We start from the raw sequence: 16,908 nt of genomic DNA on the forward strand, positions 1-16,908 counted from the left end.
TACAGCAAGCCTTTGTCTCAAAAAAAAAGAAAAAAAAATTTGCTATTTATAATGGAAGATAAAACAACAAGGAAACTCAGTTTGCAGGTGCGGTTGAAAAAAATAACTGCAACAGATGGACCTAGTGCCTTAAGAATGCTGATTAATACTTGGTCAAAAACACGTGTCGCTCTCCAAGCCAGCATTTCAGCCACGTGTTGACTCTTGGGCACTATAAACTATCATAATCTATTGCGGAAGCAATCAGGTGCACGTAAAACGGTGGGGGAGCAGCTTCTGGCAACAAAAACCATCCACCAACCGTAATTACACTACAAATGACACGATTAGCTTCGGTGAAAAAGAACAGAAGGGTACACACCGAAGACTAACGTTACGAGGGGAGCGCTCTCCAGAGAACACCGGACCTGGCCTACGGCGGCCGATCTGACCCTTAGCTCTGCAGTTCCGGTCCGGTCTCGGAGTAGCTCCACCCCAGCAGCGGGAAAGTTCCGCGCGTGCGCAGTGAGCCTACCCCGTGCCGCGTGGTGAAGGCGGGACTTCCCTTTCTCTTGCGTATTTCCAGTGCGACGCAGACGTCACCGGCTTGACTGGAAAGGTCAATTGCGGCTGTGGGCGGGCTAGTCTGCACTTTATGCCTGGTATCACTGGCGCATGCGCGCGGCGGCATTGGCCGACCGGCGCTCGTTGCTGCTCTGCGAGGCCAGTGTCCTGAGATTCGTCGTAGTGGAGACATGCTGAACCGGCTTGGCGGCCAGTGGCTGCGGGCGCTGCCTGCCCTGCAGCTTACGGCTCGGGGATTGCCGCTGGTGCCGGCCCCGCCGAGTGGCGCCAAGCCCTCTGCTCTCCCAGTGTGGGCGGTGGCATCAGTCTCTTCAGCTGGCGCGGGCGGCTGGTACGAGGCCCTGGCCGCTTCGGCGCCGGTGCGGGGTGCCGAGGAAGTGCTGCTTGCGGCGCACGCCGCCACGGGCCTGCCATGGTGGGGCAGCATTCTGCTCACCACCGTGGCCTTGCGTGGCGCCGTCACGCTGCCCTTGGCGGCCTACCAGCACTACATCCTGGCTAAGGTGAGAGGCCCCGAGCCAGGGGAGTACACTGCGCGTGCACCTCCGTGCTGGAGGATGGGTGACGGCCCCCCAGGGTTTATGATCCCCCGATACCGCCTGCCGAGTGCTTAGTGTTAATCGTGGCCACTTCATTGCTAAAAAATGTAACTAGCATTTGATATGTTAAATAAGAGATGTTTGGTGACATGTGTACCTCATTTCGTTTGCGCTACTGGATTTGTGCTACTGGATTAGCGCAAGTGGTTACTAAACTAGTGCTCTTGAGAGAATTGAGGCAAAGGAATCAGTAGCAGAAGAAATTGTTTGGAGACACCTATAAAATTACCGTTTTAAAAGTTTTAACAGCCAGTATGTCTGCAGCATCTTTCATCCCAGAGTATTCCAACTGATCTTTCTTATTAGGAAAGAACTACTAAGCTATTAGTTTGTGAACTTGGTTTCATATCGGGCCCTCCCATTTACAAGCCTGTGTCTGGATACTCGCAGTCCCTTGTTAGTGCTTTATTCTCTTGTCTGTGGAATCAGGATAGCATGACCTCCCTTGCCTACTTCACATTGTTATGAGATAAAGTCAGATAATATGGGTTAAAGTGCTTTGAAAATAATAAGGGATTATTGAAATGTGAGATTTCAAAAATAGTGAATTTCATATTTTCAGGTTATTGGGAAAAAAAACCAGAAGAAAAACAGGAAGGGAATCAGCAGCATTAAGGCAGTGAGCTACTTTACAGAAAGATTTACCACAGGGCAGGAATAAATGCGGTTTTTATTTTTGGTTTTGTGGCTATCAGAGTCTAATAAGGACTCTTAATAGACTGCTGTTTTCTCTGTTTATGTTACCAGGTAATGTAAGGATGGAGGAGTAAAACCCAGGATGCAGTTCTCATTTAATTCTTCAACCCTGTGAAGTCAGTGCTGTTACGTATTTTATATGTGGAGCAACAGAATTTTAGAGGTTAAGTTACTTGCCCAGGATGACACAGCTGAGTAGTGTACAATTTGCATTTGGTTGTGACTGAGAACATTTTAAGCAAATTAACATCTTATGCTTAGACTTCAGATTTCTTGACATGATCAGTGGACCACCTTTTTAATGAGTTGAGGGAATAGAGAGTAAAATTTTGAGTATGAATAAAGGTCCTTTATGTGCTTATAACAAATTCTACTTTTTCTTTAGCTAGGTGGAAAATTTGCAGCCAGAAATTAAAAACATTGCCAGGCATCTTAACCAAGAAGTTTCAGTTCGTGCAAATCAATTGGGGTGGTCCAAAAGAGTTGCCAGGTAAGGTAATTTTTTTGCAGGTAAGACCATGAATATATATATATATATATATATAATATGTGTAAATGATGATGTTAATTATAGGTTTGGGTATTCTGGAGCTTTGACAGTAAAGTAGTTATGTAATCTTTCATATTTTAATAAGTCACTATCTGGCATGATAGTTTTATATACTGGACTGAAAGCAAAGAAGTAGAGAAACAAAGATAAGAAGAGCATGTTCCTGTTCTTGAGGGACTCCAGCCCACTTAAAAGACAGACCTGTAATCAAATAATGATGGCATTGAAGTAAGTACTGTATAAAGAACGTCAGGGAAGTCTTCACGGGATGAAGATACTTTTGCCATTCTGTTGGGATATTGGTCAACAAATGACACAGGCTATTTTCAAACATGACCCTTTCGAAAAGATACAGCAGGTAATAGTGCACAGGAAAGGGAAAGCAGAAAATGTAAGTGCCACAGTAGAAGCTTGCGTAGCCAAGGTGCTGTCTGTCGACTGTGGTTATCCTGTGCAGTTATCTGCCTGGGCTCTTGGAAGGCCCTTGTCTGAGGGTGCTTGATTGTACCCAACGATGCCTGCAGCCATTTACCAGTAACTTCTAAGTCGTGCTTCAGTCAACTAAGATACTACTTAATCAGTTTCCAACTTCTGATTCTTACTAGACTATAACAGAGTATTCAGTTCATAGCAGTGAGAAAAATAAGGGCTTTGTAGTTTGAATCTGTGTTATATATTATTATTTTTATCCATATATTTTTTAGCTATGTAGGTGTAAAGTTGCCAACTATGTTTAACATGAGATTGTTTTCCATCTTTATTTATTGTTAAAAAGACCTGACATAAAAAAAAATCATTGCAATAGCTTAATGTCTTTATTTGATAAAAATTGAAAGTTGACAATCCTGTAGTTTTAAAATTTTACTGTTCAGAGAAGTCTGAAAACTACAGCCATAGACAAAAAAAAAACAAAACAAAAAAAACCTCACAGATTAATAACTACTCATCTGGATTATAAATGCAGCCTAGATAAGACTTGTAGCATCTTGCTTATATAGCACTGGCAGGATGATTGTCCAGATACATCTGTACGTGGATGAGTGGCTTTGTATGAAGACACATCTGAGGTCTTCTGGCATTTTTTAATAGTATCAAGTCTTGAGGGGTGAAAGGGAGTTTGTCAGGTAGGCAGCCAGGAAAGTGGGCTGGCCACACAGAGAATATAATGCAGTACTTTCAAAAGCACGCTGATGTGGAAGTCTGATTTGTTGAATGATTTAAAGTCATTTAGGGACCAGAATATGCAGATGTCTGTGGAGAAGTAATAAGTGATAAAATTGGAAGAATAGGCAGATGCTAAATTATAAAGGGCCTGGAATGTTTTTGTTACTATCTTATTTTAGTACACTATAATTTGATTAAATTCAGCAAAACTATTGAATGCCTGCCTTGTACAAAATGTATGATATAGGAAATTTAAAGGTGAGTAAGATCTAGCACTTTCTCTTCCAGGAGACGATAGTCTAGAGAGTAAGACTCATGGCAAAAGTAGGAGTAACTAATATAGTTAACAGTTAACAGAGAAACAGATTTAAAAAGTCTGTGAAAAAGTTTATTGAAAAATGAAGACCATTTTGACAGGCCAAAAGTATAAATAGCACAAAACCACATAGCTACAAAAGGTACATTCAGGGATCAAGTTATCAAGTTTGACTGGAGTGGGAAGATTTGTGTAGATTGTGATTTTAGTTTCAGTATTTCTGATATTAATTGTGATGATACCATGTCAGTGAAATTTCCCCTGTTGAAGCATAATCGTCTGAAGACCACCAGCAACAAAACCTATAGCCTGACAATGTCAGATTGTTACGTAATTTGTGTATATTGCTATAGAAGTGTCAGTAAAAGGCTTTATTCACCTTTTGTTTAGACAGCCCCTTAACATAGCTGTGACAACTAAAACCCCTACACAAACACTTTAGCTGATAACCACAGCATGGATATATTTGTGCCATGGGGATAAAGCACAATTAATAGTTACATGAGATTTTCTCTCTTTTTTTTTTTTTTTTTTTTTTTGAGACAGAGTCTTGCTCTATCACCCAGGCTAGAATGCCGTGGCAGCAGCCTAGCTCACAGCATCCTCAAACTCCTGGGCTCAAGTGATCTTCCTGCCATCCTCCAGAGTAGCTGGGACTACAGGCATGTGCCACCACGCCCAGCTAACTTTTTCTATTTTTAGTTGCCTGGCTAATTTTTTCTATTTTTAGTTGAGACGGATCTTGCTTTTGCTCAGGCTGGTCTCCAACTCCTGACCTCAAGTGATCCTCCCGCCTCGGCCTCCCAGAGTGCTAGGATTGCAAGTCTGAGCCACCATTCCTGGCCTCATGACATTTTCTCTTTTCCCTTTTTTTCCCTTCCCTCAATCTAGGCTCACTTATCTAAAGAATATGAGGAGGGTTGTTTCAGAGCTATATATTCGGGATAACTGCCACCCTTTCAAAGCCACCGTGTTGATCTGGGTTCAGCTTCCGATGTGGATCTTCATGTCTGTTGCTCTCCGGAATTTTAGCACAGGGGCAGCAAATTCAGAAGGTAATTATTATAGAAAGCTGCTTCTCCCAAATAAGTTCTCTAACGTGTCTTTATACTCCCCGAAACTCCCCATATTTTCATAATTAGAATGTTTGCTATGTTCCTTACAAGAGAACAGAATTTAATATTTTTTTTAGTGTAAGATTTTAAAATCTGTACATGTACACAGATCAGTTGTGTTGAGAAAAAACATTTTGTGTTGAGTGAAAAAAATGATGTGAAACTAACCTGAATAAAACCAGTGCAAATCTTTGGTGTAAAGGATACCTTATTAGAATTGTCAGACTACTTTTGTATTTTTCTGTGCTACTTTTAGGAATTCTGTTGCTTTATTTATTAAACTATTTCAGCAGGTTTTTCTGTTCAGGAGCAGTTAGCTACTGGCGGGGTCCTGTGGTTTCCTGACCTTACTGCTCTCGATTCCACTTGGATTCTGCCTGTCTCTGTTGGTGTAGTCAACTTATTAATAGTGGAGGTCAGTGGTTTTAAATGAAGTTTATTTGCCATTTAAATCGTTGGGATTTAAATCATTGGGATTTTCTTCTGATATCAAATATACATTATGTTTGAGTTGGTGGAAATAGCTCTGAACTAGTATTGACACCCTTGGTCTCTGGTCCCAGATCAGACATTGACTTAGACCAGATCCTTAACTTCTCTGGGCCTCAGGATTCTCTTAGTTAAAATAAGAGCACTGAATTAGATTACTTCCAAAGTCTCTTTCAGCCTTAAAATTATTCTCAAAACATTCTAATTTATACAGTTTTGTGATTTGCTTTTGGTAAAGATAGTAATTAAGATGCCCAATCAATCTAATTTTATTCCCACAGTACAGTGGTGTTTTGTGTGTATGTTTGAAGGTGAATTTGTAGGCAGGGAACATAGTACTTTACTGCCATCTTCTTGCTATATAGGCTTAGAAGAGTCATTGAATTTCTTTATGAGATGAAGTGGGAACAGTACATACATATAAAATATGGCCTGTCAATCATTTTGCCCATTATCCCATGCTGCTTCACTCAACAGTTTAGGGAGAATATGCCTATAATTTCTTTCCTTTGTTTATTCATTTATTCATGCATGCGCCTGAACAGGGACATAGAGCCTATAATTTCATAAGGAGTTGTTCTGAGACTCGAAGTAGAACATAGACTAAACTGGAAGAAACCTTAGAAATGATTTACCTCAGTTGAGATCTTACAGATTTCGAGTCTACCAATCTAATCTAATCTAATATACTGGGAAATGTAATATGCCCCTTATTTTTTCGGGTGAGGAAAAAGAAGATGATAGAATCTGAGGTCTTGAGTGAAAGTTTCTTGAGGAAAGACTCCGCTTATAATCTAAATGTGTTTTCCTAAGAGCACCCAGCACAGTTCTCTGTGATTCGTATTCAGTGACTATTTGGTAGAGAAGGAAGTGATAAACATAGGGTCATGATGAGTTAATGTCAGTCCTCTAGTCATTTTCCACTATACCATCTAATGACTAATAAAAGCTTATTCTTACTTAACATATACTATATGCCAGGCACCGTTGTAAACAATTTATATGAATCAGCTAATTTAATTCTTAGAGTAACACTGAGAGCTAGGTATTGTCATTATTATTCCCTTTTAAGGTAAAGAAAATGAGGCACAGAAAAGTTAAGTAACTTGTGCGAAGTTGCATAGCCGCTAAAAATGAAAGGCTGCCTTGTGAAACTGAGTAGTTTGACTCAAGAGTTATAGTCATGATGATACCAATAATTATGCAGAATTCTTACATGGAACTTGAAGAATCCCTTGAAGATAGGTACTATTATATGAAGCATTGCCCTTGTGTTTTTTGGTACCAAATGTCAAAAAAGCTCCATCTAAGAATTTTGCATAATTATTAAGTTCATTAAGAGATGGTTGATCAAGCCAGGTGCATACCCATAATCCCAGCTATGCAGGAGGCTAAGTTAGGAGGATCACTTGAGCCCAGAAGTTAGAGACCAGCTCGGGCAACATAACTCAAAAGGAAAAAAAAATATGAATGATCAGTCATTTAAATTTTTTTGCTTTTATAAAAGTATAGGTGGAAGCCTTACAAAGATCAGTTTGTATTTGAAATCTTATCTGATTTAATATGCATTTTAATAATCATTGTGTGTGTATGTGTTCTACCTCTTCAGATTTTTGCTCTACAAAAAATTGGAATGTCTCGTTTTCAGACGTATATTACATACTTTGTCCGTGTGGTATCGGTGTTGATGATTCCAATTGCTGCAACAGTACCTTCAGTGAGTAAGCACCGACACTGTGTTTAGCATGTGCTAGATCCTCTCTGTCCTTAGCTTAAATTGCCCTGCCTCTTCTATTGAGCTTCTGAATACTTGACCCCTTACTGATTTCAGAGTTTCTGTAATAACTAATTTACTGTCTCTGTCAACAAATGCACTTGAATATTTCTTGGGAGCTTGTTTGGAGGTTCTAGCAGGGGAGCGCAGCTACCTTTATACCCTTGACCGAAGACGGTCCTCCTCTATCGGGGAAAGCCATCCTCTTTGAACGAGCGCACAGCTTCGGGAGGGACGCACATGGAGCAGTGAGGGAGGAAGGGGGCACCCACCTAACCGGGCAGATCAGCTGAATCAACCCTGGTGATCAATGGGATGAGAGATGTTGCAGCCAGATCACCCTCACATCCTTAAATATTTCTTGAGATTTGTTAACCTTCTTTTATGTGAATGTATCTTAACTCTCCTACTAAATCAGATTCCTTTTTCCTACTTCTTTTTTTCAATCCTGCAAAGTGTTTTGCACAATATTAGAAATATAATATTTGTTCTATTTGATTAATATATTGAATTCTTTCTGCCTACATCAACTGGACGAGGGAATTTAACACTTAAGAAAGCAACAGAACTTTGTGCCAAGCATTATGGGTTCATATATTAACATTATTTAACCTCGTAATAACCCTATAAGATAGGTACACTTGTCTCTGTTTATGCCTAATTAAGCTTATGCTAGAAATGGAAAAAGAAATGGTTATGTTTGCAGTTATTTCAGTCTTTTGTATATTTCCCTCTGATACTTTAGAAGTGGCTAAGCAAAAGCTGTGTCCAGTATATCTCAGAGCCAACAGATAGACCACAAAGTAGAATTCAGTTGTTGCTAGCAGTTAGGGTTCTATCAGCATATATAAAAGTGACTTCATAGTACTTAGGCATAATGTGCCAAGTCCATGAAGATATGAGACCCAGCCTGCTTCTCTCTCTCTCTCTCTCTCTCTCTCTCTGCTACGTCATCCACAGGCTGAGATTTCTGTCTTCAAGGCCACAGGCTGTGGTCATGATGGCTGCTGGAACTTGTTATCTTGTAGGAGTGACAAGGCGTGCTTCAAGTACAGTCAGCTCCATTTAAGGAGCCTTGCCAGATGTCCCACCAGTCAGTTGTGTTTACATCTTAGTTATGTGGCCTGCCTAGCTGCAGAGGAGGCAAGGAAATATAGTATTTTTGTTAGATGGGAGTGTACCCAGCTAAAAATTAGGATTTTATTACTAAGGAAGAAGAGGGATTGATACTTAGATGGCAGTATATAGTCGGCCATAGTTGGACTCAGGTATTTTTTCGGTTGGGAGATAAGTCAGATAACGATGATATCTAATATTTATTCAACATTGACTTTGTGCCAACCACAGTTTTAAATGGTTGTGTATGTTACCTGATGAAATTCTCCCAGCAGTGCAGTGAAGAGGGTACTGTTACAGTCTCCACTGTGGTGATGAAGAAACTGAGGCACAGGATGGTTAAGTAACTCATCCCTGGTCACTTAGCTGCTAAATGACAGAGTCTTAACACAAATCCAGGCAGTTTGGCTCCTGCTTTTTAACTACTGTGCTAATCTGCCTTCGAGGATATGTTACTTTCTGCATCTAAAGACTGACTTTAGAACAGATGACAAATGCAGGTGCTTAATGACAGCCAGATATTCATACTGTGTTTACCATTCTCCATGAATTACCTCATTTACCACCACAGTCCTCTGGGGTAGATGCAATACTGTCCACATTTTATAGATGAGGAAACTGAAGCAAGAAAAATGACTTATTTAAAGTTAAATAAATGGCAAATGGGATTCAAACCAGTTTGACTCTAGGACCTGGACTCAACAACTGCTGATTTTGCTTCTGGTGCCTGATTGCCTTCTGATGCCAAAGAAAAGTTTGGAACAGATGTATATACAGGAGTGTTTTGAGAGACTGTAAGACTTAGTCATTGACATAAATAAACTGTCTGGATGGTAATACAAAAGAACGTTGAAGATACAGCTGAGACTGTTTGTCTCAGAAGCCAAAGGAAAGGCATTCCCGACTAAACTGAGAAACGTTACTGGGAAAAATTTGGAAGATAGATGACTATATGGGGAAAAATAAGGTTTAGGGAGGCTAAGTTTGCCATCATAAATGGCCACGCCACAGTATCCCATTTTCAGTATAAACAGCTTGCCAGGACCCTTGGTGGGGAAAAAGTTTGCTTAATTCCCAAAGAGGGGAGATGAAATCTCTCTTGGGCCTCTACTTGGGAGTTCCTGTCTATCACTCACTTTCTACTATAAATACCTCTCTTTTTTGCTCTTTGGTCTCTTCTTTTGACCTCCTTTCTTGCCTATCTATTAGATCCGTCACAGGAATCTAATAGCTGCTGCACATCTTGCTCAGTCCTGGTGTACTTGTATTTACAGAGATTGTCATTTTATTTTTTATTGCCTGCCTATCTCTGGACCATGGTGTCCTTGCAGAATGTACAGGTGCTAACATTCATGTCTTTTCTTTATAGTCAATTGCTCTCTACTGGTTATGCTCCAGCCTCATGGGCCTTTCACAGAACCTGCTGCTGCGTTCTCCTGGATTTCGCCAACTTTGCAGAATACCGTTGACCAAGTCAGATTCAAAAACTCCTTATAAAGACTTATTTGCTGCTTTTCATACCAAGTTCATTTTAAGAAAATGAGATATTTTTTCAATAATTTTGAAGCAATTACAAGTGTCACTATCACCTTAATGTATTTAGATTTAGAGATTCAAGTATGATTTAATTTGCCTTTATTTAAAATCATGACCTTCGTGAAATATTGTAGGTTGAGATGTAATCCAGATATATTTGAAAATAATTAAAATCTATCAAGTGCTAGAAATGTAGTATGTTTAATTATAAAAGAGTATAAGAATGAAACCAAAGTGTCTGTCCCTGTTTATAAAATTATACTTCTTTGGGGTGTCAGAACTTTGGAGAACAGAGTTAGACACGAAATGATGTCAAATTATACCAAACACTCCCACATATTAGGGCTTGGAAAATAAGAGAATCCAATGAGGTGATTCTTAATATTGTGGAGGTAGGGAGGATTGTAGACCTATCTGAGCACGTGATAAAAGGCTATGTATGGTTTTCTCTTCAGAACAATCCTAGGACTCATTAAATGGGAACTTCATTGACACCCCAAAGGTCTTCCGGCAACTCCTGCTTAAGAAATTTTATTCTGATGGAACATAATATTGATGTTGAGTTAATGTGTAGCTGAAAAAAAAAGTACTTGAAATACATGCAATAGGATAGTCCAACTACCTAGGTATACAACTACCTAATATGGTAGATGGTGTTGCTTCCCAGCCCTGCTCTGAAACAATATAAAAAGTGCACATTTCTTTTTCTATAATTTAAGAAGTGTGGAATACAGGGTGTAGCACTATGTACTGCTAGAGCCCAAAGTGGAAAATCTTAAGCATTAAGTTTGTTTAGTCAAAGGAAGAAAATTAGAAGAATAGCTACCTATTGTGGAAGTGCTTTTTAAACTCTTTATTTGGAACGGTTACGTACTCTAATAGACTTAAACTATGAAAGAGGTTTAACATAGGAAAAATCCAGCTGTTTGCTTGTATAATTTCAAAAAATGATGAAATTAACTCTGGTTGAGATATTTAGGAATATGTTTGACAGATATTTGAGAAGATTATAAATTTTCATTGAATTAGAATATCAACCTGATTCTGAGAAACCTTATCATTCCATCTTGATGTTTTATAATAAAATGAAAATTCAGGTGAAATTAATTAGTCATTTCTTTGAGTGATGTCTGTAAATCTTAATTGGCCTACTTAATGAAGTTACGAAGTTTTTTTATTTTTACTAAAAAAATTTTTTTTTAGAGACGGGGTCTTGCTATATGACCCAGGCTGCTCTTGAACTCCTGGCCTCAAGCGATCCTCCTACCTCAGCCTTCTGAATAGCTGAGATTATAAGCACAAGCCACCATGCCCAGCTGAAGTTTTTTAATATAAAAAATTTACTATAGAGAGAGAGGTAAGAATTTTGGTTGCCACGTTACTGCAGTTCCCTGAGAATTTAATGGTACATGGTGACAATTAAGATTAGATTCTCTTTTCCTGAATTTCCAGTCCTGATTTATGACAACCTTATTGAGGCAACCGTGCTTTTCAATCACAGTGAAGAAATTGAAACTTATGTACAATTGATCTTTATTATTTGTGGATTTCATATTTGTGAATTTGCCTACTTGCTAAAATTTATTTGTAACCCCCAAATCAATATTTGCAGTAATTTTGAGATCATTCATGGACAAAAATTTGAGTCACCTGATACACATGTTCTTAACAGAGGTCAAACACGGTAGCACTCTGCCTTCTTGTTTCAGCTCTCATACTATAAACAATTATCCTTTTTGCAATCTAGTGCCATGTTTTTCTCATTTCTGTGCTTTTTTTGGTGATTCTACTGTTTAAAATGACCTCTAAGTATCCTTCTGAAGTGCTATATAATGTTCCTAAGCTCGAGAAGGCTGTGATGTATCTTAAGGGAAAAATAATGGTGTTAGATAAGCTTCATTCATGCACGAGTTATAGTGCTGTTGGCAGAGATTTTAGTGCTGTTGGATCAACAACATATTGTATTAATCTGTTGACAAAAAAATAACCAAGGCTTGCAGGAAGCTAACCCTGTATGTGCCCTGGGAGCACTGGTTCACTAATGCAGTGTTTGTGGACTTTGAGGACATAACTACCATGAATAATGAGAACTGACTATATTTGTGACATGTATAATCAAGGAAGCAGAGGTAGAAATGGTTGTGCTTGTTGTATATAGTAAAAAGAAGAAAGAGAATTTGAGAAAAATTTTGGCAATTAGAAATTATGTCTGAAACAGCTTGGCCCTTGCTATGTGTATTATTGTGTACTGATTTGGATATTTTTCTCATACATAATGAAATGAGGGAAATTAGTCTCCTTTCCCCACCTTGGCACATTTTCTGGAAAGTAAGAGACACAAATGAGTCCTGTGACTCCCTGTGATACTGTGAAATATATTTGGGCTTCATCCTTGGTTCCTGAAATTCAGCTCCTAACACCATTGGAATCTGTAATTATAAGAGTGTTTTTTGTATGCTAATGAATGACTGGTGGTTAGGGGTCCTAGAAAGCTCTGGAATGCAGGCTTGTCCCCTGACAGACCAAGTCATGATTAGAGTGTTGAAGTTTTCAGCATCAGCCCCCAACCTCTGGGGAGGAAGAAGAGCGGAAGGTTGAGCTGTACCAATGGCCATTGATTTAATCAATCATGCCTACTTAATAAAGCTTTCATAAAATCAAAAAAGAACTGGGTTTGGAGAGCTTCCCAATAGCTGAACATGAGATTCCTGGAGAGTGGCATGTCCAGAGAGGGTATGGAATCTCCTCACCCCTTCCTTGTCCTATGCTTCTCTTCTATCTGGCTGTTCATCCGTATTCTTTGTAATATCCTTTATCGTTAACTGGTAAACATAAGTGTTTCCCTAAGTTCTATGAGCTGCTTTAGCAAATTAATTAAACTTGAGGATGGGGGGCTGGAGTCATGGGAACTTCGATTTATAGCCGCATCTGAGGCATGTGATTGGCATCTGAAGTAGGAGACAGTTGTGGAAAGGAGCCTTCTACCTGTGGGATCTGACATTATCTCCAGGTAGGTTGGGTCAGAATTAGCAGACACCCAGCTGATGTCTGTTTCAGAACTGGTTGCTTATGGGGAGAAATCACAAATTTTAATGACCAGAGGTGATCTTTATTAAATGCTAGAGTAGCAAAAAAAACTCGTTTGGTTTTTTTCTGTCACTCTTTTTTTCAAATAAAGGAATCTCCTTTCATGTGCATATTTTACCTTGTTTACTGTGATTCCCCTTGATTTCAGAATGTATATTTGTATCTTTTTTACCTGTTTTTTGTTTAGAGACGGGGTCTCACTCAGTTGCTCAGGGTGGAGTGTAGTGGCTCAATCATAGCTCACTGTAACCTTGAACCCCTGGGCTCAAGTGATCCTCCTGCCTTAGCATCACGAGTAGCTGGGACTACAGGCACATGCCTCCATGCCAGACTAATACTAATTTTGTTTTCTGTTTTGTCTATCTGTGTGTGTGTGTGTGTGTGTGTGTGTGTGTGTGTGTGTGTGGAGATGGGGTCTCACTATGTCACCCAGGCTGGTCTCAACCTCCTGGACTCAAGCAGTCCTCCCTCAGCCTCGCAAAGTGCTGAGATACTGGTGTGAGCCACAGTGCCCGGCTTATCTTTTTTCTAATGTGTATTTTACCTAGTTTCTCATTGCTCTTCCATTGTCAAACTTTCAAACTTGAAATTGCTTTTCAGATATATACAAGAAGTTTGAGAGTACTAGGCCCTTCCTCCCAGTTCCCAAAATAATTTCTGATAAAGTGGAGGGTAGCTGGGATCTTAGCATATGCTCGTGTATAAACAAAACTGGTGTATTATAAACAGAGGAGAAGCAGTTGCCTGACTTCAGACTAGTAAATACTCTCTTTCTTCAGGCAGATTTTTTAGTAGACAGCAAGTTGTATTTCATAAAATTGCAACTCTGTGTTCTTTGGTCCTCTTTCCCCAACAATTTATCACAGTCTGGAGCAGTTCCAGAGCCTGAAGTCAGGGGAGGTGGGCTACTAAATTGCAGCAGGACACGCATGCTGTTAAGACCTTTTGACATCTTGATGTCTAGTACTCTAGCCTGTCTCCCCTCAAATGTTGAGGGACTCCTGACAGCGTTCTGTCCTGGGCCATGCAGAGTTCAGGAAGACAATTTTGTTTTCTCAGATGGGAACTAAAGTCAGTTTGTATTATCCTTCCTTATCCCATAAAGGGGATCTACTGTAACAGTAGGTCTTATATTTTTGTCTCTAGATCAGATTCACTTTCTTATGAGTGCTTCTCGTTACAAGAATCAGGAAGGGAGATAACCCCTGAATCAGTTTATAGTACATATACCATATAGTACATATAGTACATATGCCAGATGGAACTGGCATACATGAAATGACCCCAAATTACTTTTCCCTAGGACCATCATGAGAGAAAACCTGAATAAATCCTGTCCTGGTCAGATGTCCTAAGTGGGAAGGAAGATGAGGCTTAAAAAGAAAAAATGAAAGCTTTTCATTGCCACCCGCATAGATAACACAGGAGAGGTTGCAAAACTGCATTAAGAACCTTGCGGGGAAAACCAACCTTGGGGAGAAGCCTTTTTAGTTACCTTTAAAAGCAATCAAGAGCCCAAGAACAGACCCTCACGTTACAGAGAAGGTATAGCAGTCCTCCTAGACTATATTGCAGAAATTATAGTGTGTGTGAAAAATGAGTGCCCAAATAAACCTTAGTAACTTCTGTATTTTTGTGCCTTTTCTTAAATTACTCTTACACCTTCATATTTAACTCCTCTGAGGATCCCAGAATATTACCTTTTTATTTCCTTCCTTCTTGCCGCCTCCCCCCCCTTTTTAAGGAATCACTTCTTAAATTGCCTTGATATCAAATTAAACCCTGGAAACAGTAGGAATGCAGACCCTAGAAAAAAACGTAAAGAATGTGTAATTACTACAGAGTGCACAGTTTGAAATTTCAGGCATAACATTTGAAACCATGCAAGAATTTAGATTTCTGTATTAAAGGTAAATATTAAAGCTTCATGTAAATATGATACAAAACAATGAATTATTATAAACAATTGTGTCTCATTAGCTGGTTCTAGTAGGACCCAGATGATCTGAAAATTATTTGAACCCATAGAAACTTCTCCATTTCAACCTTACAGGTATACTTTAAAGTTGTAGTAACTTATATTTTCTAGTTATCTTACTGTACTTTTTATACATACTGTGATTGTATTTTATGAAATCATTTGGCTTTGGGAAATTGGAATTTCCTACAGCTGCAGGAGTCATAGGTAATTTTATTTATCCAAAAATCATATCCAAAAGTTTCTGGAATTTTGTTGTTCTGTACTATTTATATAACTAAAATAAGAATATATATTTGCCGGGTGTGGTGGCTTGCACCTGTAATCCCAGATACTTGGGAGGTGGAGGTGGGAGGATTACTTGAGGCCATGAGTTTGAGAGTGGCCTGGGCAACATTTTTTAGAGACCTTGTCTCTAAAAAAAATGAAAAATTAAAAAATTAGCCAGGCATGGTGTCACACGTCTATAGTCCCAGCTACTCAGGAGGCTGAAGCAGGAGTATTGCTCAGGAGCTGAAGACTTCGGTGAGCTATGATCAGGTGCCACTGTACTCCAGTCTGGGTGGCAGAGCAAGACCCTGTCTCTAAAAGAAAAAAAAGAATATATATTCACATATATACGAAAATATAAATAACTATGTATATATCAGAATTTGATCCATGAACATTTCAAGCAAAGCCCTAAAGACCCTGAGTTTACATGTATTCTTTGTTAATCATAAGGAATATGAAGGTACCAGATATCTCCCTGATAACTTTAAGAAAGTGAAAAACTGCTAATGGAATCAAGCTAATGCTGATTGGGAGAATCCTTTATAGACGTAAACTTTGGTGCTGTGGTTTGAATGTCCCCTCCAAACCTCATGTTGAAACTTAATACCCAGTATTAAGTGGGTATTAACTGGCAGTATTGAGGTGGGGCCTTTAAAGGTGACTGGTGATTGGCCTTTAAAGGTGGATTAATCTATTCATGAATTAATAGATTAATGAGTTAATGGATTAATGGGTTATGATGGGAGAGGGACTGGTGGCTTTATAGGAGGAGGAAAAGAGACCTGAGCATACTAGCCACGTGATGCCCTGTGCTGCCTCAGGACTTACTGCAGAGCCCCTACCAGCAACAAGGCTCTCACCAGGTGTAACCCCTCAATCTTGGACTTCTCAGCCTCTGTAAGTATAAGAAATAAATTCCTTTTCTATATAAATTACCCAGTCTCAGATACTGTGTTGTAAGCAACAGAAAACAGTCTAAGACATTTGGTTAACAATTCACAAGATTAAGTTGGTCTGGGAATCTTACAAAATTAAAAGTTCATAGTTTGGACAAAGGAGCAAGATAAATTTAAAAAGCTTGCTTTTTAAAAAGCTTTGATAAGGGATGTAGCATATTTTAAAAACAATTAGTGAATATATGAAAGTATATTTTTAGAAATTAAATAATAGGTGGAGAATTAATCAGCCAGAGAGCATGTATATGAATCTTGTACTTAAAATTATATATTTAGTCATAGATGGATCACATAATTGCAAAATGAAATTGTGCAGAAGTTTGAAGACTAAGCCATTTGAGTGTTTTTCATCATCTCAGAGTAGAGTATATCCTTCTGTCTACTAGCAGCAGAAAGCCACAATATTGTAAGAGCTCAAAACTGTTGCTGCTAGGATGTCAACAAACAAACTGTAACTGAACCAAACTATTCATCAGTTAAGGGATAGCATGGCCACAGTGAGGGAACTATTGGGTGCCTTTTTATTTTTTTTAAAGTCTGGGCATCACGTGAAATTGGGTGACTCTTGAACAAATTACCTTGACTGCAAATCATTAGCGGAATATAGTCTAAAAGCAAAAGGACGTTATTGCATTGCTCTTGTTAATATTGCATTGTTATTTTTGAACTCTTCATTGTCAGGTAAAATAAATAAT

The 16,908-nt window shown here is 39.0% G+C and overlaps 1 protein-coding gene across 2 annotated transcripts; it reads left to right on the forward strand.

Moving 5' to 3' along the window:
- The first annotated feature begins 633 nt into the window (after positions 1–633).
- On the forward strand, positions 634–10,065 carry COX18 (cytochrome c oxidase assembly factor COX18). Of its 2 annotated transcripts, none has more exons than XM_069457661.1 (6): positions 634–1,067; positions 2,249–2,349; positions 4,781–4,944; positions 5,295–5,419; positions 7,103–7,210; positions 9,753–10,065. In XM_069457661.1, exons 1-6 carry the CDS (start codon positions 735–737, stop codon positions 9,924–9,926), a joined length of 1,005 nt encoding a protein of 334 aa, XP_069313762.1. In that variant the 5' UTR covers positions 634–734; the 3' UTR covers positions 9,927–10,065. The 2 variants fall into 2 exon arrangements, with proteins under 2 accessions (XP_069313762.1, XP_069313763.1); XM_069457662.1 differs by having other exon boundaries at positions 5,298–5,419.
- The last annotated feature ends 6,843 nt before the right edge of the window (positions 10,066–16,908 follow it).

Source organism: Eulemur rufifrons, chromosome 24 (assembly GCF_041146395.1).
Source record: "Eulemur rufifrons isolate Redbay chromosome 24, OSU_ERuf_1, whole genome shotgun sequence".
NCBI lineage: Eukaryota > Metazoa > Chordata > Mammalia > Primates > Lemuridae > Eulemur > Eulemur rufifrons.